The sequence below is a fragment of the Mycteria americana genome, chromosome 6 (genome assembly GCF_035582795.1).
Source record: "Mycteria americana isolate JAX WOST 10 ecotype Jacksonville Zoo and Gardens chromosome 6, USCA_MyAme_1.0, whole genome shotgun sequence".
In the NCBI taxonomy this organism is placed as follows: domain Eukaryota; kingdom Metazoa; phylum Chordata; class Aves; order Ciconiiformes; family Ciconiidae; genus Mycteria; species Mycteria americana.
The window spans coordinates 62,026,549-62,050,962 of record NC_134370.1 but is presented as its reverse complement, the minus strand read 5'-3'; the positions used below and the strand labels follow the sequence as shown (position 1 = coordinate 62,050,962).

The following is a 24,414-nucleotide window of genomic DNA, read 5'->3' as shown; positions in this document are numbered from 1 at the left end:
GGCCAGCGGCGAGGCTGGTGCTTCACCCTTGCCTCACCCTCGCGTCACCGCTCCTCCCGCCGCTCCCGGCCGCCCACCACCCCGTCCTGGCCCCGCTGTGTCATGGCGGCAGCAGCCGCGGCTCCCCCCAGGCGCCGGCAGCCCCGCCCGCGAACGCAAATCACCGCCCTCCGCCTGACTGAGAGGCGCCCAAGCCAACGGAACCGCAGCATCCCGCCCCGCTGCGTCTCCACCAGCCAATGGCGCCCGTGCAGCCCGGCTGGCGCGCGCTCCCACCCCCACCTCGCCTTCCGGCCAATCCGTGCTCGGGCTTGGGCGGGAGCGGCACGGCTGCGCGGCCAATGGGAGGGCGAGGGCGGTTGCTAAGGGGCCGCGCGTAGCGAGGCTGGTGCAGACGGGTGGGAGCGGCGGCAGAGCTGCCAGAGCCCGTGTGCCTCAGCCGGGCCTGCAGGTGAGGCGGCGGCGCTCCGGGAGCCCCTTCCCCGCAGGGCTGCGGGGGCAACGGCCGGGCGTGACTCCCCGCCTGCCTGTCAGTAGTACGGGGCCTGAGGGGGCACGGGGGGCCGCTGCCCCGCGGCTGGGTCTGTCAGGCGCCGGGTGGTCAGCAATGCTCCTCTCGCTCTGGCCTTAGGCTCCCCGTGCCCGCTCGGCCGCCTTCTTTCTGTTTATTTTCTGCGGCAGGCTTGTCTTATGTGTCTATTTCCTGGGGTGGAGGTGGGGGTGGCCCTGCGGTGGCGTTCAGCTGGCCTGGCTGTGGTGATCTGCAGTCAGGTCTCCTGCCGGTGCCTCTCTTTTTGGTTCTTACTGGGGTTGGAAGGTCTGTGCAGCTGGCGGTGTGGTGACGGCCTTCCCCATCGCTTCGTGGAGGTGTGAGTTGTGCAGGGCAAGAAAAGCGGTGGTGTGAGCAGCCTGTGCCCGCAGGGAGTGAAGGCCGAGGTGGGAAACAGTCCTAAGCTGCTTGGGAGCTGAGTGCAGAGCAGAGGTCCTGAGGGGATGATACTTGTGTGAGTTAGAGCCAGGTGAGTTCTGGTTGATGTCAGTCAGGTCCCACCGCTCCCCCTAAATGTGGCTCTTCTCCTCTGTTGCTCAAGCTCCTAGGTCCTGATATTGCTACTAGCATTTTGCAACAACTTTAGACTTACTTTTGTCGGTGCATACTATATACTGCCTTGTTAACACAGTTGATGTATTACAGCTGGTGAAATCCCTCACCTGACACTAACTTTTTTAAAGAGCTATGTTAGCAGCAGCTTTATTACCACAGTTATGGCTGGAGGGATGGCATTCTGTAGTTGCATTCTCATGCAGCCTCTTCAGAGGATTCATAACAGCTTCTTCTTATTGTTGATGTACAGTTGTCACTGGTGTGGTAAGTACTGAAGGTTCCTGTCTGCCTCTTACAGATTGCTGTTTGGTTTCTACATCACTGGTGCCTCCTTCTGTAACAAATGTTTGTGGCTTATTAATTAGCCAACTGGTACAGTGTGTTAATCTTGCATGCCTTATCAATGATTATCATGCTCAGCCATGTTTATAATATGGCTTAGGTTGACATGTTCTAGTCCTCACTGATAAGGTGTTCATAGAACACGCAGTTCAGCTGTTTGTATTTGTGATATCTCATTTTTCAGACCTTCTCCCATAATGTTTATTTCCTGTTCAGGGAGTTTTGTTATTGACAACTAGTCTTTGGTTGTTCTGTTGTTATCTTTTGTTGGTTAGTCTACTTCACCTTCTTTTCTAGGTGCTTGCTTAGTTCTCGTATAACAAGAGAAGTTTGAATAAATTCTCTTGTCCCTTCTTGGATCAGTGGACATGCAGCCTTTCTTATTATTCTAGCCATCACTTATTTTAGTCTCAAAGTAAAGAGTAAGAACAGGAAGGATATTAAAAAAGAACTAAGAGCTAATGTTTGGGTGGTTCTATTATCCTGCCTTATTCTTAAAAACAGTTGTATTTCAGCTTTTTGCATGGGAGGTCATCTGTGTTACTGAGTGAATTAGCTGGGTAGAGGATGAGGCTGAACTAAGATTGTGCCAGCCTGTCTTTTCTAGGGGTGGAAAAGATGTGGAGGTTGGGGATAAAACCTTCCATCTTGCAAAACTGTTTCTGAAGAAGTTAAACTTAAAACTTAATTTGTTCTACTCTTCTTGTAAAAGCTATATTTTTCTATTCAGGGAATGAATAGCAGCTTAGGCTCTTAGTATTTCATAAAGCTGCATTATTAAACTTGTCATCTGAAAACCCAGAGATTAACACACTGAAATAGTCACTGTTCTGGGATGTGGTATTGGGAAGGAAAGATGGCAGAATAACATCATTTGTCCTTGACGCAGGCATATGGAGAGGTTGTCCAAATCTACTAAGTTCTGACTGTGCTTTTAGATGTAATTTGATGTACTATAGAAATAGGTGGCTTTTGAGTGCTGATTCAAACCTTCTGTAGTTGTAGTTTAACCTCACTCGATAACAGAAATGTCCTGGGTGCTGCTGGGTTCACACTGCCCTGTTACTCCCCTTTCTTGCTCTGTATCTCCGGCCTCTTCATCCTTAGTTTCATGCTGCTGGCTCTGGCAGTGCCAGAACTTCAATTAAGTTAAAGAACAGGATTTAGTAAAGTCTCTAGTAAGGGTGTATGTGCTGGGGTCTTTGGTGCTTGTAATTCCTGTTGAAAGGTACAGACACCAGCCTGAAACTAGTGTTTTGGACTCTTCAGCAAAAGCCTGAATCATCATAGTTCTGCTTCTATGTTGGAGTCTTCATCTACACTTTTGAGTTTCTCTGGAAGATCGTATTTCATTATGTGTTATAGCTCTGAATTGCTATTCTTAACATGTACTATAGATTAACTGAGCCTCTGTGCAAATATTTGCCCTTCTTCAGTCTAAATAGCTTGTGAAGATTAAGCTTATATGCAGTTAAAAAAAAATCTGATCAAACTCAGCTGATTGAGTTCAGTACCAAACAATTGATTTCATTTCAATGTGCAAGGGCAGTCTGTCCTTCTTAGGGAGAAGCAAAGTCCCACTTGCCCAACATATGTGGGTGGCAATGATGCTAACCTAGTCAGGCAGCTGTCTTGGCCTCTTTTAGCTCTAGGAGAGCTTGTGTGCCCAAGGGCTTGTCTTTTCTCCAGCTATATCAGGTAACGATAATAAAGATTGTTTCTAACTGCCAGCCTTACTATGCCACCATCGGGCAGCAGCAATTCAAAATGCTTTGCGAAGCAGTTCTGTACAAACCAGGTGCTTGAAACATCTTTGTGCCTGTGCTCCGTTAGAGGTAATGGCAGTGGAAGGAAGTGTCATACTTTGCAATGTACAGAAGATTTTCATCTGTATCTCTACGTTGACCAAGAAGTGCAGTTGCCTAGCACTTACTCTACTGTTGAGAAATACTTGAGTTTCCTGTCATCATGGGTTCAGTCTGACTAAAATAAACAGCAATGACAACTTTTTCTACTAATATGGACCGAGCTCCTGCAAACACCAAACCCTCCTGAAACTTCTGATATACTAGTTGCTAATAATTGAGCTACAGCCCTATTCAGGGCACTGAGCGCTCAAACAGTGCAATACGGGCTCCTCATGGAAAGGGTCAGCTAGGACAAGTGACTGGCTGCTAGTGAGGGGTTCCCCATTCAACAATTTGTCCTGTTTCTAAACTTATTTACATCTTCAAAGATGCTCTTGCATAGAGATGCAGGTTCCAGAAAGATTTTGCTGAGGGTGTTCAAGCCTGGCTGTCCTTTAACTGGAACACCCTGTTCTGTGAAGTGTTGGTTGGGCATATGTGAATATGAAAGATTGTACTAAGTGAAATAAGCAGATGCACGGTCATTTACAGTGAATGTCCTTGTAAGAGGTAAGGAGAAAACGTCCTAAAATGTGTTCCTACAATATCCCTAACCTCCCACTCAGATTCAGCAGGAGAGTGGGCAATGTAGCTCTTCAGCCTTTGAGTTGCTGGCAACTACTGTGGTGCTCCAAAACCTTTCTGTTTCAATCGACATTCTGACAAAACCTGAGTTTTCTGCACTTCTGTGGTAGTGGTAGCTGTGGTGTTGGTCAGGTCCTGTCTCTTTGTATTTGGTTCTCTTGTCCTGAAGTGTTGTTGCTTCATTTTTAACATAACGATGTGAATTAAACTTCTCTAGTGTGAGCCTTCTATCTGTCATGAACAGACTTTGAGAATGACTCTGCAAATTTTCTGTACTGCTGTGGAGCAGAGCTGCTTGTTGGGGAAAAAAATAAGCAGGGTGTTTGAAGACCTCAGAGTGAAGTGGCACCTCAGCTTTTGATCGTGTTCAGATATAGGTGTTTTCTGACCATTTGAAATGGACCAGTCTTGAATGGAGTTCTCTTAGCTGTCTTAACTTGTACTTTGGTGATAGATGGTCTTTCCCTGCTGTGCAGCTAGTCTGGTGTGGAGCATGCTTTCAGCTTACTCGGCTGTGCACCCTGTAGCTGAGCAAACAGCTGTGATGTGCTTGGACTTGGGGATGCTCCTCTGATGTCTACATCTGAGCTCTGTGACAGTCTGGAGTCTGAGGGTAAATGAGGCTTTAACAGATGATGTTGCATTTCAAAATATAATTAAGGCATACAGCAGACTCTTTTGGAGTGGGTTTAGTCTGTAATGCAGTTTGTATTAGCTCACTTAGCTATCTGTGGCTTGATGCTAGTAGCATTCCCTCAACTACAGAGCATGGACTGTCAGGTTCTCTGCAATGTGTTTATTCCACTTCTTCCCTTGAGCTTAATGCTGCCCACTCGCACAGGGTTATATGGCAGGTAAGTGACACCTGCTAAGGCTGTAAAGAAAGTCTGTGGAAAGGTGTTAGCCGGTATTTCTTCTCCCTCAGTACCTGAAAGTAAGCTTGACCTCTTCTACAAGGAGCTGAAGCTCTGCCCTGTAGTTCCATAATGTAGTGGTTAGGGTGTGACAAAGTCCTAAGTCTCTGCAGTAATCAAATTGCTTAAATAACATGAGCCTTTCCTTTAAGGTAAGATAAAATTAACTGATTTCTGTGGATTCATCAGAGCCTTGTCTTGTCTTAGTTTAATCTTGTACATCAGGTGTGTGCAATAAAAGCTAATGCAGCATTTTTTAATCCATCTGTGACAAGCAAGAACCAGATAAGGTGACATACAGGGAGTCTACACAGCAGCCTTCTTGGATAATATACAAAAGCTGCCTGTCATGCAGTAGAACCATTTAAATCAGTTAAAATGATATTGTGAAGAAACAAAAGCAGTTGTGTAGTTGGAAGGAAGTGAAATTCAAGGCTGACTGTAAATTAGCCTTCTTGGGGAAGTGAAAGACCTGAAGAGTCATTGGCCCTGTTGGCTATAGAATTATTCTCAGGTGCTTTCTTAAGCAAGCTGCCTTGTCATGTACACCCAGTCCTCTTAGGTGCTTGGCTTCTGCTCTGAAGGTGTAGGACTTCTCAAAGTCAAAAAAGGATAAAAAAGCTCCAGTTAAAGGCACCTGTCTTTCTGGCTGTGCTGGTGGTGCCTCATGCTATGAACTTTGTCCCTGTAACCTCACAGTACCTCTAAATTTAGTATATGAGCCAAGTATTGTGCCTGATGAAAAGGTCAAATTCCAGTGAAGGCACCAGCCAAGAAATTCTTGTTGGAACATGGTATAAACATACCTGCTGTTTTGTATACTCACCAACCAGCCAAATCCTGGCCTGGGTGCTGGCTCTGGCACAAGGTGGGGGGACTTGCACCAAGGACTTCTAAGTAATGTTCTTCTAAACATCCTCGTGATGGGACATGTCAGTGTGCCCTCTTTATTTGGAGATAAAATCTGTCAGATGTTTGACAATAAAACTGCAGTGGGCTTTGCCAGACTCCTGATGACTCTGGCGAGGACTACACTTTATCTCTCATGGCCATGTCTCCTGAAAACCTAAGCTTAAGTCCTTGAAGTGCTCAGCTAATTCTTATTTATACCCTCTACGCTTTGAGGTCTGAGACTTAGTTGGCTGTTTTAAATGGCCAGAAGTATTGAGCGGTACATCAAGATGATCTCAGTGTTTACTTCTGACGTGTTCTCCTCTGAGCTACCACTGAAGATAACAGGAGGTTCTGCATGGGGCAAGCTTGGGCTGGTTAGGTGCCAGTCTTGAAATAAGCCGTGTGATGCCTTGCTTTGTGTGCCTAAACCTATGAGGCATAGTACTGGTGTGGCCCTAAAATACTTGTGTCTATGTAATTCTTTGGAGACCTTAAAGTAGCAGTTTAGGCTTAACACTTTTTTCTGTAAAAAGGAAAGCATCTTTTATACAAAAAGTGCTGGGTAAAAGGCAGGATACGGGACTGCGCAATAAAGCTTGAGGTTTTTCATGATTCCGTTTGCATGGATTCCTGTACTCACGTAGCTTGTGTGACCTCAGACTGTCCTCCAGTGCTTTACAAAAACTTAGTCTGGCAGCGTTTCCCATCAAGACACATTGCTTCGGAGTCTTTCCCAGGTGTATACATTCCCCATGTACATTTTCATCTGGATGGTCTCTAAACATAATCTTCTGCATTTAAACTATCGAAAGCTCAGCAGCGTGACACACTTCTGTACACTTCCTGGAGTGAGATTTGGATCGTATGCTAGTGTAAAACTTGGCTTTGTTTAAAAACCTTTGTAGTGCTCTGACTTTCTGCCTTTTCCTTAATAAAGTTCCCTTCTCCATGATGTGTTTCTAGATATCTTACCTGGTAGTGACAGGCCTGTAACTTCTGGCTTTGTGGTGTGTGTTTTGGAAGAGGTATTAACTTTGGCTGATATTAAAGATGATTAATTTCCTGGAAACATTCTCTAAAGAACTAACTTCAGTGAAACAGCCTTCCTTCCTCCCCCTTCAAAGAGGGGAAAAAACCCCTTATTTCTGATCTGAATTTGCCTAAGCACAGCTCTTTAAAGTAGGGTGTTTTGCTTTCCTCTTGTCTAGCAGACTTGCTTTGAGTTTTATTCCACAAGCAGGCACTACAAATAAATGAAACCAGTCCAAGAAATGTCTGATAAGTTAACAAAGTCTGTCGGCCTAATTTGTCTAGAAACAGCCTCTTTGGCTCTTCTGAATCTTAGTGGGGAAGAGAGGATCTTACACTACTTGGTAGAAGCTGTAAAAGGATAGGAAAGGGCATTTTTAAATGCTTTCAGTGTTGGCCAGATATGCTCCAATGCTTTGGTGTCCAGCTGAGCTCTGAAAGCACTAGTGAGCCAGAATGCTGACTGGTGGGAGGGCATCTAGGAGGTTTTTGTATCAAACTGCCATTCCTGGAAATGGGATTCTTCAGTGAATGTAATGGAGCATAAAATATCTTGCTAGTGGAGCCCCTTTTAAAGAGCTGCTTTTACTCTTGTCTGTGGGCAGTTCCATACAGCTGCATCTTCGCTTTAGCCTGAAACATTTCTAATGCTTCAGTGAAATGAGTCTGCCAGGCTTTCAGTTGCTCATTAAAAGGCCTGAGGGAAGGACCCTTTGGGAGCAGCTTCCTTTAATGTCTTTGCTTTTTTTAATGTTGGCTTTCCTGTATGCAGAGTCAGGCTTAGCTTTGCATGGGTGGAGGAGCTGTAATGCTTGGTAGCTACCAAATCATGTGCGTGCCCTGTTGAGTCACAGGGTAAAGTGACTTTTGTCCCTGGAAGAGTCTTCTCTCCCCAGGAAACCTGGAACAGAAATGTGTGCAAGTCTCACATTTGTTGTTAGTCATGTCTTCACTTGCTGTACAAGTAAATATCTCGGCAATGGCTTTCCCAAAACCCAGTGTCTTTGAAAGGATACATGAGGAATTTGCTGTAGCTCTACTGGCTTTTGTGGTACTTGTTTCTATTCCTGTCTGGAAAGGGGAGACATGGAGTTTTTCTCATTATACTTGTACAGGTGAGGTGCACTCTGTTAACAGTAGTGCTGAAGTGTTTCCTGTAACATGATTTTCAGCCTCTTAATCTGTGATGAAAGGGCAAAAGAAAAGACTCCACAAATCCAGCACTTGCTTTCCAGTGATTGATTTTAGAGTTAGTCCTCAGTCACAAACGGACTTAAGAATATTGTTTGAAAAGACTGTTAGTCTTTGGGGCTGTTATGCCTTTAAGTGATTTTTTTTTTTTAAAGGAATTATACACTTAAGGTGCTTCAAAATAATATTCTTGGCCCCAAGAGCTTCAACTTCTTTGTGTTCCTCAATGTGCATCTTGAACCCTGTGATGGGGGTTTGAGATGAAAAGGCAGGCTTGCTTGTTTCCAGTGATACACTTACTGCCTCTTGCTAGTTTTGTCTAGCCTGCTAAAAGTGAATCTAGTGTTCCATATACAGAAAAGGCCAAATGTTTGTCTGTTTATATTAATGCTGACCCATTTAGAGAAGATTCTAGATTAAAATTTGACTGGCTCAACACTGTGGTCATCTGTCCTTTTTTGTAAACAGACAAGTTTATTGGGTCAATGCAAAAAGGGTTTAACAAAACAGAAGCAAGGTGACCTCATCCCTGCTTGTAAATAGCAAGGCACTTGTCCTATGTGATTAGAGGCAGAGCTCTCAAATCCATTTCAGTAAGCTAAACCCTTAAAACTTTAGAGCAGAGTGCTCTGGCTCAGCCCCTGCAAATCTGCCCTGGCTGAGACAGGTCTGTTTAGGTCTTCAGGAATACCAGACTCCCGAAGTACCTGCTGGATCCATAGGGCATGGAGTTTACCAATCTAGTTGTCTGGGACTAGATCGATTGCTTAGTTAATCACTGCAGGCTGCTGTACTACTGTAACAGCAGTACCAACTTTGTGTTAGCTGTACACAGACTGATCTGAGCTTTTAGGTAAAGATCCTGACAAATACATGAACCTTGAGCACATGGTTGAGGTGTGTATGTTCAGTGAATGTGTATTTAGACTGTCTAAAAGGGAAAATACTAGTTCACAAGTGTCAAAGCATAATCCTGCCTACCAACAGCTGATTTTTCTGAAAGTAACTCCAAGCTAGTATGCTTTTTTAAGGTAGTGACAGGCAAAAACTGGATATGGAAGTATGAAAAAGATGTGGTATGTTTGTAATCTGAAGATTATGTGGGAGGGGAGACTCTCAGGGAGATACAGCATAGTTGGGTCAGTTATACTGAGTCACTAGTACAAAATGCTAATGACTAATCATGCCCAGTTTTATTTTTAACAAATTTACTCATGCTGTGACAGCTGTAAACAGCAAACTAGCTTAAAATCCAAGTGGCAGGAAGGTCTTGGGTAACTTTTGTATCAGAGTCTCTATTAATTTTCTAAATAAAACAATGAAGGGAAGATGCCAGCAGAACTTCTGGGGGTTTTAGCTGGGGAAGATTTGCTGAAGCACTTGGTTGTCCTTGAGTCGGTGATTGTTCAGGAACTCAATCTACTCTTCTGCTGATTGTACCTTCCCTGGAGAAGCCATTGCTGTAGTTTGCCTGTTGTGTCCTATGCAGTTAGTGGTAGTGTTGGTGAAAGTCTACTAAGTATGGAAGTGAGGTAACGTACTACAGCTGAACATTGTACTCCAACTCTTCATTGAGACACGATGCCAATGTAGTCTTCCGATTAGAAGAATAAATGGCTTTTTGTAGCCCACTCCTCTCTCCCTTATACTGTGAAGCTCAGAATTGGAAAATAAAAGCTTCAGAGTTGTCCAATATGAAATGTCTCTGCTTTCCTCACACTCTGTTCTCCTGCAATGCAGATGGTTATGGTGGCAGAAACTTGCAGCTTTCCAGTATGCTGTTAATCAATAGCTGATGTCAGACTTGTACTTTCTGTACTCCCAAAATCCCTTGGAAGAATACTTCTGAGGTTTCCTGCTAGAAAGATAAGTAAGGCTTTGGTACGGCCTGTCCTGGTGGTGTATTTTCTGAGTTGGAAGCAGCAGCCGTGGTAGAGAGCAGATGATTCTGGAGCTTTTTCCTGGAAGCTCCGATTCACCATTGGTTTGTTGTGCCTGTAGGGAATCCAGTTCTAATTGTAAATATCACTTACATTTTTATGGTTACAGGCTGAAAACTTACTCTGTTCTGTTGGCATCATCAAGTTCTTGTAGCAAGCCTTGGTGTGTGTGCACTAGTGTTAATTAGGTGGCTGTATCTGAGCCTCCTGGTGGCTCTCACCATCTTGTTGAAGTGTGATATGTTGTAACTTCTCAAAAAAGCAAGTGTGGGAAGAAGCAGAGACTGTTTACAAGCTTCCATCTGTAGGAGTGAGCTGCCTTGCTAAGCCTGAGTAAAAGTAGCAGTAAACTTCTTTCAGACTGGCTTCACACTTCAGTAACAGTGTAGATATTGCACAAAGTTGAGAAGAACAGTAGCCTGTTAGTTCTAGACTTAAATATGAAGGGATTTGGGTAGCTTTTGTAACTGGGGACAATCTTGCGAAGATGCTGACTATGTTGTCTTCTGGAAGCTCATAGCTTGGCTTTCTTCTGAAGTTGCACTGGTTTTCATTATTGCTTTCTGTCTATCTCTGTGCATGAAGGTGTATTTACATACTGCAGATGAATTAATATGCTGTAGGCAACTGATCTAGCCTGGAATCTGTCCATAGGCAAGAGGTTTGATGCAGATGGATCAGAGCTGAAGCGGTTATGACTGAATACACAAATCAATTGCAATGTCTGTGAGGGGACCTCTCTATAAATTTGTGTTCTTCCCTTCCAGCTGAGAGATGCGGCCTTATTGGTAATAATCAATTTGCTTTTCCTCCCCTCACAGGATAACTCACGTAGTACGTGGAACCAGACAGTGACAATTCTACTGGGGACTGGCAATTATTTCTTGTTTGAAGAAAAAGTGATGTTGGTAAGATTTGACTTGTCAGTTGCTATCTTACTTGGGTTACCTACGTGGCTGAGGAAAGACCCAGGGAAAAACCTGCCCCTTTAGCATGGATGAAATGTCCCTGTAATGAACCATATGTTCAAAAGAAGCTGGATAGGTTTAAGAATTTGATTTCAAGCTGGAAGGATATTGTTATATTGTGGAGTTTTTAATTCTCTCCCCTGCCCCACTTCCTTTACTCCGAAGCCCTTGAAAGACTAGATATTAGTCTAGGAGGATCTAGTCCTCCTTCAGCTGCAGAACTACAGTGAATTAAAAGAAATGCTGAACTCACTGGTACATAAAGTGGCCACCTTAAATACAAGCAGGAGTTAGTACCAGTATTCTCATGGAGTTGCAAAATTCAGGCTGAGGAGCTAACACAGTAGTTCTTTCAAGCTCTCCTTTTCAAGCCTGGCTTGTACATCTGGGAAGAAACACACATATCCAAAGCTGATGATGTGCCTTTATAGCCTGGCTTTTCACTCAGCTTCAACTTAAGCCAGATAGTCTTGTCCAACACCCTGAAAGTATTGACTGGCTGCAGATCGTAGAGTTTGACACCTGAGACGTTGTTGCAATTCTAGTGCAGCACTGATTAGGAATAAATCTCCTTCCCAACTGATCATCCAGTTTCTATTTCTTGTGATGGTCACAGTGGTTAGAGCAGTACAAAATAAACTTCCTTTCATCTTAAAAGTTGCTAGTCTCAGCTGATACACTAGGATTTTTGTAGCACTGTTAACTGACAAATTTAGTTGGTTAGCACAGTCTTACATTTAACATGGCAATTAATATTCATATCCAACAGTATGTTGCGAGAAGCTTTAATACTGGTTTTTATCTCCAGGCTCAAAATGAGTGCAATGTTGGAAACCCCTGAGCTGCCAGCGGTGTTTGATGGGGTGAAGCTAGCAGCAGTTGCTGCTGTTCTGTATGTTATTGTTCGCTGCTTGAATTTAAAAAGCCCAACTGCCCCTCCTGAACTCATTTACCAGGACTCTGCTTTGGCCCGCTTTCTACTCAAATCCTGCCCACTTTTGACCAAAGAGTAAGTAGTATATTTTTTCCATGTTGACCAGCGTTATATGGAGAAGGCTGCACTTAACCATTCTTCTGCCTAGTGTGTTTCTTAAACCTGGGTGCAAATTAGTGTCAGGGTATTGTCTTGATAAAATAAACCTGTTCCAAATCAAATGTTTTGTTATTGCTAGTGTCCCAGGTACTTGGATTTAGGACTAAGCCTTATTGTGCAGGGCTCTCCATGGATGTATGGAAAAAGTCATCCCTGCCCCTCTGCATAGTAGCTGTACACTGATACTGTACTATACCAGCACTATCTAGCCCACTGTCTGTGGAAATGGGGGAGGGATGGATGCAGTCAGCACTTGTTTCTGTTCATGTACTCTCCTTTCTATTAGGGAAGAAATCTGTCAGGGCTCACAGGAAGGAAACATTTTCATGGTGTGTCTGTGCACTTATAACGAACACAGGGATGGCTATTAGTTTTAAAGTGCCTACTCTTATTTGAAGTGCCTTAAGTTGATTGAAGACTAATGGAATTTATTACTGGGTAGGGCACATCATCATAACTAGTTTAATAAAGTAATAACGTACTGGCCAGCTCTAAGCCTGTTGAATCCATTTTCTAATTGACCTTATGTTGACTGTGTATGTGAGCAGGCTGATCCTTGAGCTTCCATTCTAGGACCTCCAGAATCAGTGCAGCTGCCCTTACCTTCACCAATAATATGAAGCATTTACTACAATTTCATGAGGCTTTGGAGGTACAAGGACTTTGATTGCAGTATTTCTCTTCTGCAATCTCTTTGAAAACTTGCAAGTCCTATTTAGAAGCCCTAAATACATCTGTTATCTAGTAAGCACTGAGTGCAGCTGCATGAACCTTCCTTTTGGATCTCAAAAGTCAAGCTGACTTAATAATAGTCATTCTAGGGGAGATGAGAGGCTTTTAGCAGTGCTGTGTTAGGTGCCTTGATTACATAAGGTGTAAGATGTCAGGCCAAAGGATCTGCAAACTTAGAGGAAACAAAGCATTATCCATTTTAAATTAGAGCCCAAAGAGCGTTCCCTGATGCACTCTGAGTTTGGTAGTAACATAAGAGTGTGTTGAAGCTGAGCATTGAAATTGGATTCTTGATTATGGCTAGTGCCTTAACTGCAAAGCAGTTGCTTCCCTAAAAAATACCAGGTAACTAGAACCTCCTTAGTGTATCTTAGACACTTGTCATCTCAGTGTTGGCACTCCAGATTGAATGTCCCTAGTCCCTGAAAAAGCAAGCATGAAGCTGTGCTGATTACCAGTCTTGAAGGTATATTAGTATCAGGCTAATCTTTGGATATGGATTGTAAGCCAATTCAGAGTCCATTTTACTCCTATTTCAGCTTTTGTTGTCATGGCACAAGCTCCTAGTGCTACTATATTAGAGACATGTTTTGGACTTTCACTCAGCTGGAGAATAAAGTATTCCCAAAGGAGTGAAAATGCAGAACACATCTAAAAATTGCAGTACATCTGTTGTGCATTAATTGCAGGAGCAAAAAGCTTCTTGCAGAACCCTAGTGTTGTGTTAATAGTGTGCAATCTCGTGTTTGCTTTCTCTGGATCAGCTCAGAGCTCAGGCTTGCCAACTTCTCTGAAAACTGTAGCAGTGATTTCCAACACATGATTCTTGGGCAGAACATGGCCTCAAAGGCTTGCATGACCCCAGGAAACACTCAGCTGAAACCGGAACAAAATGTGTCAATAGGTAGTTGTTCAGTCTTGTTACCTGTATACCTATGTTAGGGCAGACAGGAATATAATTGCTGTTTGGGATTGAAAGGGCTTAGATTGAAAGGAAAGACAACTCTAAGATGATGTATATGTGATTTTTTGTTATTCTATTGATGTCATCACAGACTTTTTAAATACAGAAACTTAAATCAAAGAAATCCTGTGTTCAGGCATGAAAGTCACCTGGAGACTAAAGGGGAACAAATATATTTAAATTCCTGCAATTATGCATGAAATAGCTTTTCGCTAATTAGTCCTACAAACTATGTGAAAACAGCCTGTGCCATACTCCACTGAAAAATCTTGTAAGGCTTTGATTACCTGCTAATTATTCAGAGTGTTAAGAAAGCTGATTAAGAAACTCTTTTCAAATTCTATCACGAAAGCAAAATAAGTAGCCCCGCAATCCCTCCTGTTATATCAGTACTGGGTTTGTTCTAAGATTTGTTATATGACCAATTCTGCTGTATAGCTGTGAACTGGCTTTCAAACCTGGTTTGTTCAGTTCCCTTATGCTTAAGGGAGGAAGGGGTGAGGATATTGCTGGAAAAAAACAGGGTGACAGGGAGAAAGCAGAAATAAGCAAAGTTACTCTATCTGTGCAGCTATTCAAAAATACTTGGAAAACACTTTTGGATTTTATTTGCCCTTCATGGGCACCATCCTCACCTATGGACTTACTCAATACATTGTAACTGTAGTGCCATTCAGTCAGTAAAGTGGTGGTGGATGAATAATTTAAGAGCTTTGGATAGTAAAACTGCCTGAGATGGCTGCGTGCCAGGTACCTTGTACTTGCAGATGTTAGTACTGCTTTTTACAATTCTCTAAACTGCTAGAAGCTTTCTACATATCGATCAAACACTGGTAAGCAATAGACTCTGTCTTGCTAGAGCTCATGTTTTCTTACCTCTTTATTTCCCTTCCTCTACCCCTGTCCAGCTCTGTACTTGAGCTTATCAAGTGGAGTAGCATAATCAGGCCCTTTTTCATTCAAAGAACTGCTTCTTGCATGGAAGCTCTTGCAAATCAGCACAGCATTGGTGCCCTTGAGCACTCGGGCCTAACCCCTGCCTGCAGCTGTCTCCTTTTCCTGTCTCTCAAATTTGTACAGAAAGTCTGCCATCTGCTCTCTTATTCCTCTAGAAATGCAGCATTGGCTCTTTGATTCATGAGGACAGATTTGGCCACTGCTTGCAGTACTGGGCTAGAGATTTTTTTGGCTGTTCCCAATTTCTTCTACCATCAAGTGTGTGTGCATCTTTATCCCTGTAGAGATGTGGCACAAGTGTCATCCTTATTGAAAATAATTATCCTTGGTGTCTGCACACTTTTATAATTAATAAAGGCAAGCTCCTCAAAGGTTGAGGCAAATGACTGTCAAGCCTGTTAGTAAACACTGTCAAAGATCCAGCCTAGATCCTTCTTATCCTTTGTTTGCACAGTAACCTATACTGGATAAGCAGGCTGCCTGGTACCAGAAGACTCTTTTGCACTGTCATTGCTTTTCTCCTAGATGCAAGGAGACAAGTAGTCAGAAAAGCTGCCTTCAAGCTTTTCAATGTTCTTTTCCTCCATCTAATAGCAAACAGTGTTTGATTCCTGTCAACTCCGTAGTATTTTACCCTGGGAGGAATGCTTCCAGGAGAATAATAAACTAGAAGAGCAGTGTTACTTCTGAAGCTTTGGCAGGTGAACATGTTGACAGGTAGAGAAGAATGGCAGCTCGCTATTGTAAGTTGAAGCATTGACCTTAGGGAGAGAAGCAGCCTCGGGGGGTCTGAGTCCTTGCTAGGTTCTCTGCTGTGGCATTGGCAGCAGCCTTGCATTCTCCAGCTCTCATCAGCAAGGAAGGTGTGCTGTAATACTGGTGCCCTGTTTTGACTAGAATACTTCTTGTAGTCACTGAAGATTGAGGAGGGGTGTGATGGGCACTTTACTAAATAAAAACTACCTAAATTTGGAAGGAGGTGGTTTAACAGAGGAGGCCAGTCAGAACTATTTAAGAGTACAGACTTCACGCAGTTTCTATGGGCAGCAAACACTTCTACTCCACTTATGTTGGTTTCTTTTTCAGAGGCTCAGGGGACATGGAAGCTCCCTAAGCTGCTTTAAAATTTTGCTGTTACATATTTGCTGTGTCTTCATCACATTGAACAGTCTAGCTGAGCTGATGCAGAAAAAGCTGCTTTCTACATATCTGGGGGGAAGGGGTTGAACCCTGCGGACTTTGACATGAGCTTTCTTGACTGGAATTCAAATTGCATTCCCTAGCATCAAATAAGGGACAAGGTTCAAACAAGGCTTGATTTGTAAACCATCCTTTAAATACCTCCAAAAGGCTCTGTAAAGGGGGGGAAAATAACCTGTTGCCTGTTGTAATGCAGCTGGCAGTTCTCAGGGTGACTCCTGACATGGACAAATTGTAGGCTCTGCTTTCTTGCTATCAGTATCAATGTGCTACATATCAAAGCTGATGTAAGAGTTAATGTTTAAAGTGTTAATCTCCTCAGATGAAATGAAGTAATGCTCCAGAAATAAGCCTGTTGCTGAACTTCCACTTCAGATCTTTGAGGACCTGAATGCTGATGCTTGCTAATAAAAATAGCACCGTTTTTATGTGCTTTGTGTGAGCTGCTTATACAGCTGCTGCTTTCCTAAATTCCTGTATACTGGGCGATGTACGTGCTCTAAAATCATAATCTGCTGCCTGAGAGCTACTAAAACTTAATCTACAATCACATGTTGGAATTGTTTTTAATATTAAAGTGCTAGGAGAATGTTTGAGACACACTTAAGAACTCTCTTGCTCTTGGGCACTGTTGTGGACAGCCACCTTGATAGATGTGGGGCTGCACTGCACAGCTGAAACACAGCATTTGGAGCTAAAACATTGGCATTTATGAGCAGATTTATGTAATTGGCTGTAAATTCACTTAGCCAGTTAAGACTGATGAACTCTACTTGTTCCATATAAGTCAGCTTCCATAATAAGTAACTGGTGTCCCCAGACCTGTTCTCCTGTCTGCCTTCTGTTGCAGAATCCTGTTACTGTAAGTTACAGGACTGGCTACTGGAAGCCATAACTAACTGCCTCCAAATATTTGTCTTTACTCAGAGTGCCTGATATCTGTTGCAGCTGACCAAATCAAAACAGGGAAATGAGTCAGTTAAAAGCCCTCTGAGTCTGGAGCAAACTGGGAAGCCATTCTTGTTTCACAGAAACTGATTTTTGTTTCTGGTACAACACAACTTTGCCTTCAGATCCCCTGTGTTATCAGTACCTGCTTGTCTGTGCTATTGTAGTACATCATCGTTGTCCTTGTGTGGGCATGCGTGTACCTCTTTGGCAAGAGGTCTTCCTGACTGCTGTTCACCACCCAGCTGGCTGCTCAGCTTCCGTTGTCTCTAAACCCCTATTGCAGACCATTGGAAACACTGCATATAGACATTGTGTCTGTGCCTGGGCTCTCATACATCTGTGAGGAGCTTTGCTGGAACAGGGCACACCAAGGAATGCATAGTGAATCATCTCCATACAGTGAAACATGCTGTACTGGGATAATCTCTACAGTACACTGCTTTTCAAAACCACTTTGGTTTATAGCAGGCATCATAGAGAAGTTGAAGTCTGTCATGTCCTTGAACACTTGCCCTGCTTCTACTTAATACCAGTGCCAGAGGGAAGCCACCTGCTTTTATGAGTGAGGGGCCCTTGTTTGGAAGACATGGTTAAATTTAGCAGTAGCGATAGTTTTAGCATAAAATCTAAAAGGCAATGCTTGAATGCTCCTTAAACTGGATACTTAGTTGCTCAGTCTGCATGTTGCACCCTGCTGAGCTTGTTTTGTTAAGGTAAGCCACAGGCTGAGAGAGTTGGGGTTGTTCAGCCTAGAGAAGAGAAGGCTGCAGGGAGACCTTATAGCAGCCTTCCAGTACTTAAAGGGGGCCTATAGGAAAGATGGGGACAGGCTTTTTAGTAAGGCCTGTTGTGACAGGACAAGGAGCAATGGTTTTAAACTAAGGGAGGGCAGATTTAGACTAGATAGAAGGAAGAAATTTTTTACAATGAGGGTGGTGAGGCACTGGAACAAGTTGCCCAGAGAGGTAGTGGAAGCCCCATCTCTGGAAACATTCCAGGTCAGGTTGGATGGGGCTCTGAGCAACCTGATCTAGTGGAAGATGTCCCTGCTCTTGCAGGGGGGTTGGACTAGATGACCTGTAAAGGTCCCTTCCAATCCAAAGCATTCTATGATAAGAAAAATAGCCTGAGTATATGTTCTCCTGCCTCCAGGATGATTGTTTCAGGGGAGCATCTCTCTTCAGCTGTTTGCCATAAGGAATGTTGGCTTCATTGCAAAACAGTCTGTGCTAGCTATTGCTATCAGCACTGGATAGTTAGCTTTTTCAGCTGGATTGAGTATGAAAATGTCTCTGGAATTGTTTTTCACATAATACAGCTTAAACAAAATTTTGTTTATCTGATCTGTACTTTCAGGGCGTGAGGACTCTTGCATAATTCCTGGCTAGTTTTTTTTTTTGCCTCACCAGTGTGGTATCATGCACCTTCATGACCAAAGAGTTCTTTCTATGCCCTCCTCTTTGTACGGTTTTAGTAAAAGCGAGCTGAAAGTCTACACAAACCCTGGATAAGATGTCTTGTCCTTCAATCCTGTACAGTCTTGCACTATTATGCTCAGTACTTGGTCTTGGAAGTTCTTGTAGATTTTGTCTCAAATGTAGATAGAAGTCACTCATAGGAAGACTTTCAAAAACAGGAAGACAAATCAAAAGATTTGTCCATTGTCAAAATGGAGGGTCAACAGAAATAGTTGACGGACAGATCATGTGCCAGATTCTGCTATAGATTATAAGGATGCTTTGCAAAGTCAAACTTGTCCATCAGCTGAGGACAGCTTTTACTGGAAGGCAGTGATAGACTTTGTTACTGTCAAGGCTTTATAGGGCTCTGTAGTAGGTTAGATTGGCAACTTATCGTGGTAAATTAAAGTCTAATTTTTAATAGCTGCCTGCTTTTGCATCAGTCTAAAATGAGTTTTAATCTGTCTTAGTTTTTGACTGATTATGCAAGATCTATAAAGTCTGGGCAACTTTTTCGCCCTTCCCTGTGGAAGTCTTGTGAAATTCAGTCTCCTGGAACCTGGATACTTAAGGGATTTTCAGATATCTATCTTGCCATGAGCGTATTGCTTAAAGGCTGATGGGCAGTAGTAAAAGGAAAGATAGGTGAGATAACAAGCTGCTGCTCTAACACTTGCATGTATTTCAGAGCTTTAACTGCTTTATTTTTAAGAGCAAACTGCAGAAATATACTTAACATGCTTAAGTATGATTAAGTGGGAGTAACAAATCTCTGCATCAGAATACTGTCCTAAGCACATTACTCATGCTGGAACTTGACCTTTGAATATTTATCTAGAAGAGCGTAGCTACATACAGAGTGACTAACACTAGCATGTCTTTGCTGCAGGCAGTGTGATTCTTAAACAACTGACAGGAGTTAACTTAGAAGATAAGCTGAGCGTTTTACTTGCTTGGTCCATAGGATGCTCAAACACTACTTTGTGCCCTCTGAAGGGAGCAAGCAGTGAATGCACCCTTGTCCGTAGGACTTGGCACAGTTTTAGCCTTCAGATGGAAATGTGGAACCCATAGGTAGCATTTGTCCGTCATTATGGATGGAGTCACAGGGATTCCTGCCTTGGTTTTAGTCTTTCCTTTAATGAAGAACATCTCATTGAAACCACATGCGTTGTTTGCTTAAAAGCAGTGTAAAGGTTTGACTTACTGAAGATCAGTACTTCAGGTAACTTCTAGTCAGGTTATTTGAAGGCAGGTTTGGGTTTTTTTCCCCCAGATAAACCAGCTGTGACCTGAGGAGGCAGGCTGTGGTTAGTAGTACACTCTTGGTAAGCAGTATGCTTGAAGCCATTTGTCTTCATTTAAGCTCCAGCTTTGAGTTTACCACCACTCCAGTCGTGAGGCTTTGAAGACTCTTCCAGCTTCCTCTCTAACAACATCCTGTGGTATGTGCTGCTGCAGCTGCTACATCTATTCCACTGGATGACTGTAACTTACAGCTGGAAACTGAACTGTAGGTAAATGTCAGGAAATGATTGGTGCTTGCAGAGGTCCCTGGGTTTTTTTATCAAGGTGGTAGCAGTAATCAGTTACAGCTGTATAACTTGGCTGTTGTAGCTGGAGAAAATGCTTTCCTGTTATTCCTATGGACTAAGACTTTGGGTTTTACCTGGGATAATATTTGATTTGAAAAGCACTGTATAGAAGCAGAATCACCAAAACTTTCCAGTGCATGTACTTAACCTAAGATTAGAAACCATGCAACAATGTTGACATCTGACTCTCATTATAGGTTGTATTTGACAGCTTTCCTCAAAAGAAGCTGCTAGCAAAACCCATCTGCAAAGGGCTTCTGTGAAAGAAGACAAAAAAATCAGTCAAGCACAGTCTAGTGTGGGGTATGGCTATTGACCTGCACTGGTCGTAAAGTAAATGACTGGGGTGAAGCTAGCTGCTTTTTCTTATGCTAGAAGAGCAGTGTCTCTTCCATCTGGCATAACAGTTGCTGTTAAAAACCCTTTGCAGTGAGCTGTATGTGACCTGAGCAGAACAATCCGTAGTTCTTGTGCAGCCTCGCTTACATTGACTGCACTATCCCAATGGATATCTGGAATGGAATTGTGAGAATGTATCCACTGGCTACTTTCTGTCTCTACCAGCAATTGCGGAGGATGAGCTTGTACAATCCCTGTCATTGCTGGGAATCTGTGCATGGCTGGTGTGCTGCACCTTGTGCCTGGCAAGACATACCTGCAGTGCATATCTCCCAGTGCAGAGATGCTGGGCTGATAAAAGATAGATAGTGCTACTAGCCTCATGCAAATTCTTTGAAAAGCTTTATAGTTGAGTGATCAAATTCAAGATGCACTGAGGGTCAGTTTACAAGGTTACAAGCATCAGTTGGCAGCTTTTGTAGCTTTTATTTAAGTGGTATCTACTTCTGTGGGAATCTATTTAGGGTCTCCTTGGGAAGTGCTCTTGCAAAAACTGAGTGAAACTGTGCGATGAGCTGTTGTGTTGCATTGACTGTAAGAAGTCTCCCTCATGGATGAGGGAAGAGAACAGGGAGAAAGAGTGTACTGCTGCTCTTGTCTTGCTAAACAAGCCTAGATAGTTATTACTCTTATAGGAAGTAGTCTTTTGAGGAGCGTGTAGGGGGAAGAGGGAGTTGTGGATACAACATGTAAGAGTTGCCATGGGGAAGAAGGTCTAGCTGTATGAGTAGGTAGTGTCAGAGTGCAAAGGAGGCAAGGTTTCTGTCACATTCTAGTGAATTATGGGCTTAAGTAGTAAATCAGAGCCCCGAGCTGCCTATTTTCTGTGAACCAGGGGAAAACATGAAAGAACAGGCTCTCTGCTTCATGTGGTCTCAAGCAGTAAAGGGAATAATTGCAGGAAGCCCAAAAAAAAAAAAACCAAACCAAAATCAAAATGGGGGAGGGAGTTGCTAATCTCTCAGGATCCAAAGTGGTGTCGGCAGCTCTCAAGCTTCTTCTGGATACCCTGCTCTGTGTAGCAGAGACCACAGCTCCTTAATTGGAAGTATGTCCCCTGGGACTGCTATTCTCCTAAACAATAAATCATTCATGCTTTCCTGTTGAGAACTGATATAACTATCTTTTTCAAGGCATTGGCTTAGTCTGTCCTTGGTGGAGTGGCCAGGTGACTGCCCCACCACCACCATGTGGGCAACAGTATGTCTCCTGTTAAACCACTTGCAACTCTGCTTGTACTAACAAAACTGATAACTAAGCCTTTAACCCCTTCCAGCTAATAGCTGTGTTTCCCCCATGTCGTCTTTGAGGATCAGTAAGCCAGGAAAAGACAGTCAGTCTGCTTTGTCATCTAGCTTTAATATGCCCTTGATAAACAAATTGGTAGAGTAATTGGTAGAGTCCCCTCTCATGTTGAAAGGGATTTACTATTCAGTGGAGCTTGGTTGGCGAATTCTGACAGGTCCTTTTAAAACTGTCCCAGCTTTACCTAACTCTGCTTTGAGAGGCAAAATCCCCCTGTACTGTGCTCTTCACTTAACTGAGAAAAGCAGTTCTGTGCAAAACAATCCCAACCATCAAGTCTTGGGGCTTTCAGTCTTCTAGGACCTGCTTCTGTCACCAGCTTGTACAGTCAAGTGCTTACGCAAGTTCATGTGTCTCAACCCAGCAGGCTTCAGTGTTTCAATTAAAACAGATTTACAACATTTTACAGGTTTTGGAGGTCAGCTTGGTTGGCTAGCAACATGCTGTCCCAATCTCACTGAGGCACAAGGTCTCTGTGTATTTAAGAAGCGTTTGTGCATGTAATGTTTCAATATAGAGGAGTGTCTGGATTTTGGCGGCTGCTGCTGTCAGTGCTGATTTGTCAGCTTTTAGAGCATATCAGTCTCTCCTCTTGTGCAAGGCTGCAAAGATCAGTGCTGCCAGTTCAGTCATAGCAAAAACAATTTCATATTTGTTACTATATTTGGTAGCGAGGGGGAGATTTGTTATGGAAGAGCTTATCTGCTTTCAAAGGCTCGTTAACACAGCAAGGATAAGCAATTAAATTACTGCCTCTTTCAGGTACATTCCACCCCTGATCTGGGGAAAGAGTGGACATATCCAGACTGCCCTTTATGGAAAAATGGGGAGAGTGAGATCACCACATCCATATGGACTTCGCAAGTACCTGACTATGCCAGATGGAGCAACAGCCACCTTTGATCTTTTTGAGCCGCAGTCTGAGCACTGCATTGGAGGTCAGTCAAACAGCTGCTGGCTGCATACAGCTGCTAACCTTGATTCTGTGCTCTGGGGGATGGATGAGGATGCTGCTATTTGATTTAGCAGAAAGGATAGATGTTAATTCTGGTGATGGAAGGGGGCTGCTAAGCAATACCAACCAATGTGTGGAGGCTATGAGGCCATCTTGCTGTATACCTGTCTCAGGCAGCAGGACAGACCCTACTAGACTAACTCTTTGTGGCAAGAGGTGGGGAGTTATAGAACATTTCTTCTGTTCCTTAACCTGTGCCTCAAGTGAGAGGCTGGCAAAGAGAATCTGGTGGTGAGCCTTGTTTGGAGTGCCCTTTGCCTGTTAAGGCAGTGGGATCATACAACAGAGCTGCATGAGGTTCTTCATTGCCTGGCATGTATGGAAAAGAAAATGGACTTTGTCTCCCCCTTAGAAACAGATTCCTGGTGGTCTTTACTAACAATGGGTGTTTCAAGATCTGTATAAAAACAAACTCCATCTGCACAGGATGTGAAGGAGTCCAGACATGAAGAGAACTCCATGAAAAAGTAGAAAATCATTGTGATTCCTTACAACATTATGTATGTTTATTCAGAGTGAATGTCAGCTTTCAAACTCACTGTTACTGCTAGTAGCAGCAACATTTAAAACTGCATTACTGTGGCTTGACTTCAGATGTACAATTTACCCCTGCAGTAGCTGATTTCATTGTAAGCCCATGACTCCCATTTGGCCTTCAGAAAAAGCAGAGTTCTCTTAACTGTCAGTGTTGAGATCCTCGTGGTGTAATGCTGCACTAGAACAGTTACTGTTATCTTTATCACTGAAAAGAATCTGAGCAGTGCTTTCCTAATGAGGCAAAAATTTAGTGGCTAGAGCTGCTAAGCATTGAATCTTTGCACATAAGAGTCTGATAGCTAATTTGAAGCACATATGCTAATCCTGAATGTAATTTACTGTGCTTACTTGAATTACAACAATCACTTTCTTAGTTGATTAAATGATATCTTGTTAAACTACTGAACAGTGTCAGCAGATCAAATATCATTAGATTAGCCACAAAGCAGATGATGGCTAATTTCAGCTGATCAGAATGTCTGTGCCTAGCAAAGCTTCATTTCGAAGATCTGTGTTACACCCAACTCTAGAAGGGAAATGAGGGAAAAATAGCGTAGACGGTCTACTTGGTGCATGAACGAGCAGTGGGCTCCAGAGCTTCCACACACTTAGCAGTCACAACAGGCTGTCAGAAGGCAAAACATGTGTAATGTCAAAAACATCCTTCAAAGGGAAGAATTTACTCTTGGTCTCTAGGCAGTGCCTGTAGAACTGCTTGGGCAGCTTTCCCTGGAGTTAGGAAACTGTTCATCTCCTGTAACATGAATTACTTTTTCACATCTGTAGCACTAGAGCTGCTAGTCTCCTGTCCCACACTGGATTTTTGGCAGACTAGTAGGATTTTTAGCTTGCTTCTGGTAGATGGTTTCCCACGGATCTGAGATGGAAACCTTCTGAATCTCGTAATTTGCATGAAGTGACATTTACTTAACTTCCCTCTCTTTCTGTGCACAGAGGATGTCACAATGGTAATCTGCCCTGGGATTGCTAACCACAGTGAAAAGCAGTATATCCGCACTTTTGTTGACTATGCGCAAAAAAATGGGTACAGATGTGCTGTCCTGAATCACTTGGGAGCCTTACCAAATATTGAGCTCACTTCTCCACGAATGTTCACATATGGTAGGTACTTTATGGCAACTGGGGACTTATTTTCAAGCTTGTGGAATTTTTAGGGCTTGATCAGCCTCCTTCAGCATACACAACTGCTGTATCTGAATGAGGATAATTATTTTGTACTGCTTCTTAGGAACTAAACTGAACTTATGTGTGAGGAAGAGGGAAGGCTAATATGGGGATTCACTTTTCCTTGTCTCTTCTCCCAGCTCTTA

The 24,414-nt window shown here is 43.2% G+C and overlaps 1 protein-coding gene across 1 annotated transcript in view; it reads left to right on the top strand.

The window, feature by feature from the left end:
• Nucleotides 1-361: 361 nt before the first annotated feature.
• Nucleotides 362-24,414, top strand: part of ABHD2 (abhydrolase domain containing 2, acylglycerol lipase) — a 38,463-nt gene continuing 14,410 nt past the window's right edge. The window contains exons 1-5 of the mRNA XM_075506215.1: nt 362-451; nt 10,729-10,815; nt 11,684-11,884; nt 22,294-22,469; nt 24,038-24,205. Coding sequence (XP_075362330.1) covers nt 11,691-11,884; nt 22,294-22,469; nt 24,038-24,205 — 538 coding nt within the window. The 5' untranslated portion in view covers nt 362-451; nt 10,729-10,815; nt 11,684-11,690. The remainder of the gene's footprint in view (nt 452-10,728; nt 10,816-11,683; nt 11,885-22,293; nt 22,470-24,037; nt 24,206-24,414) is intronic.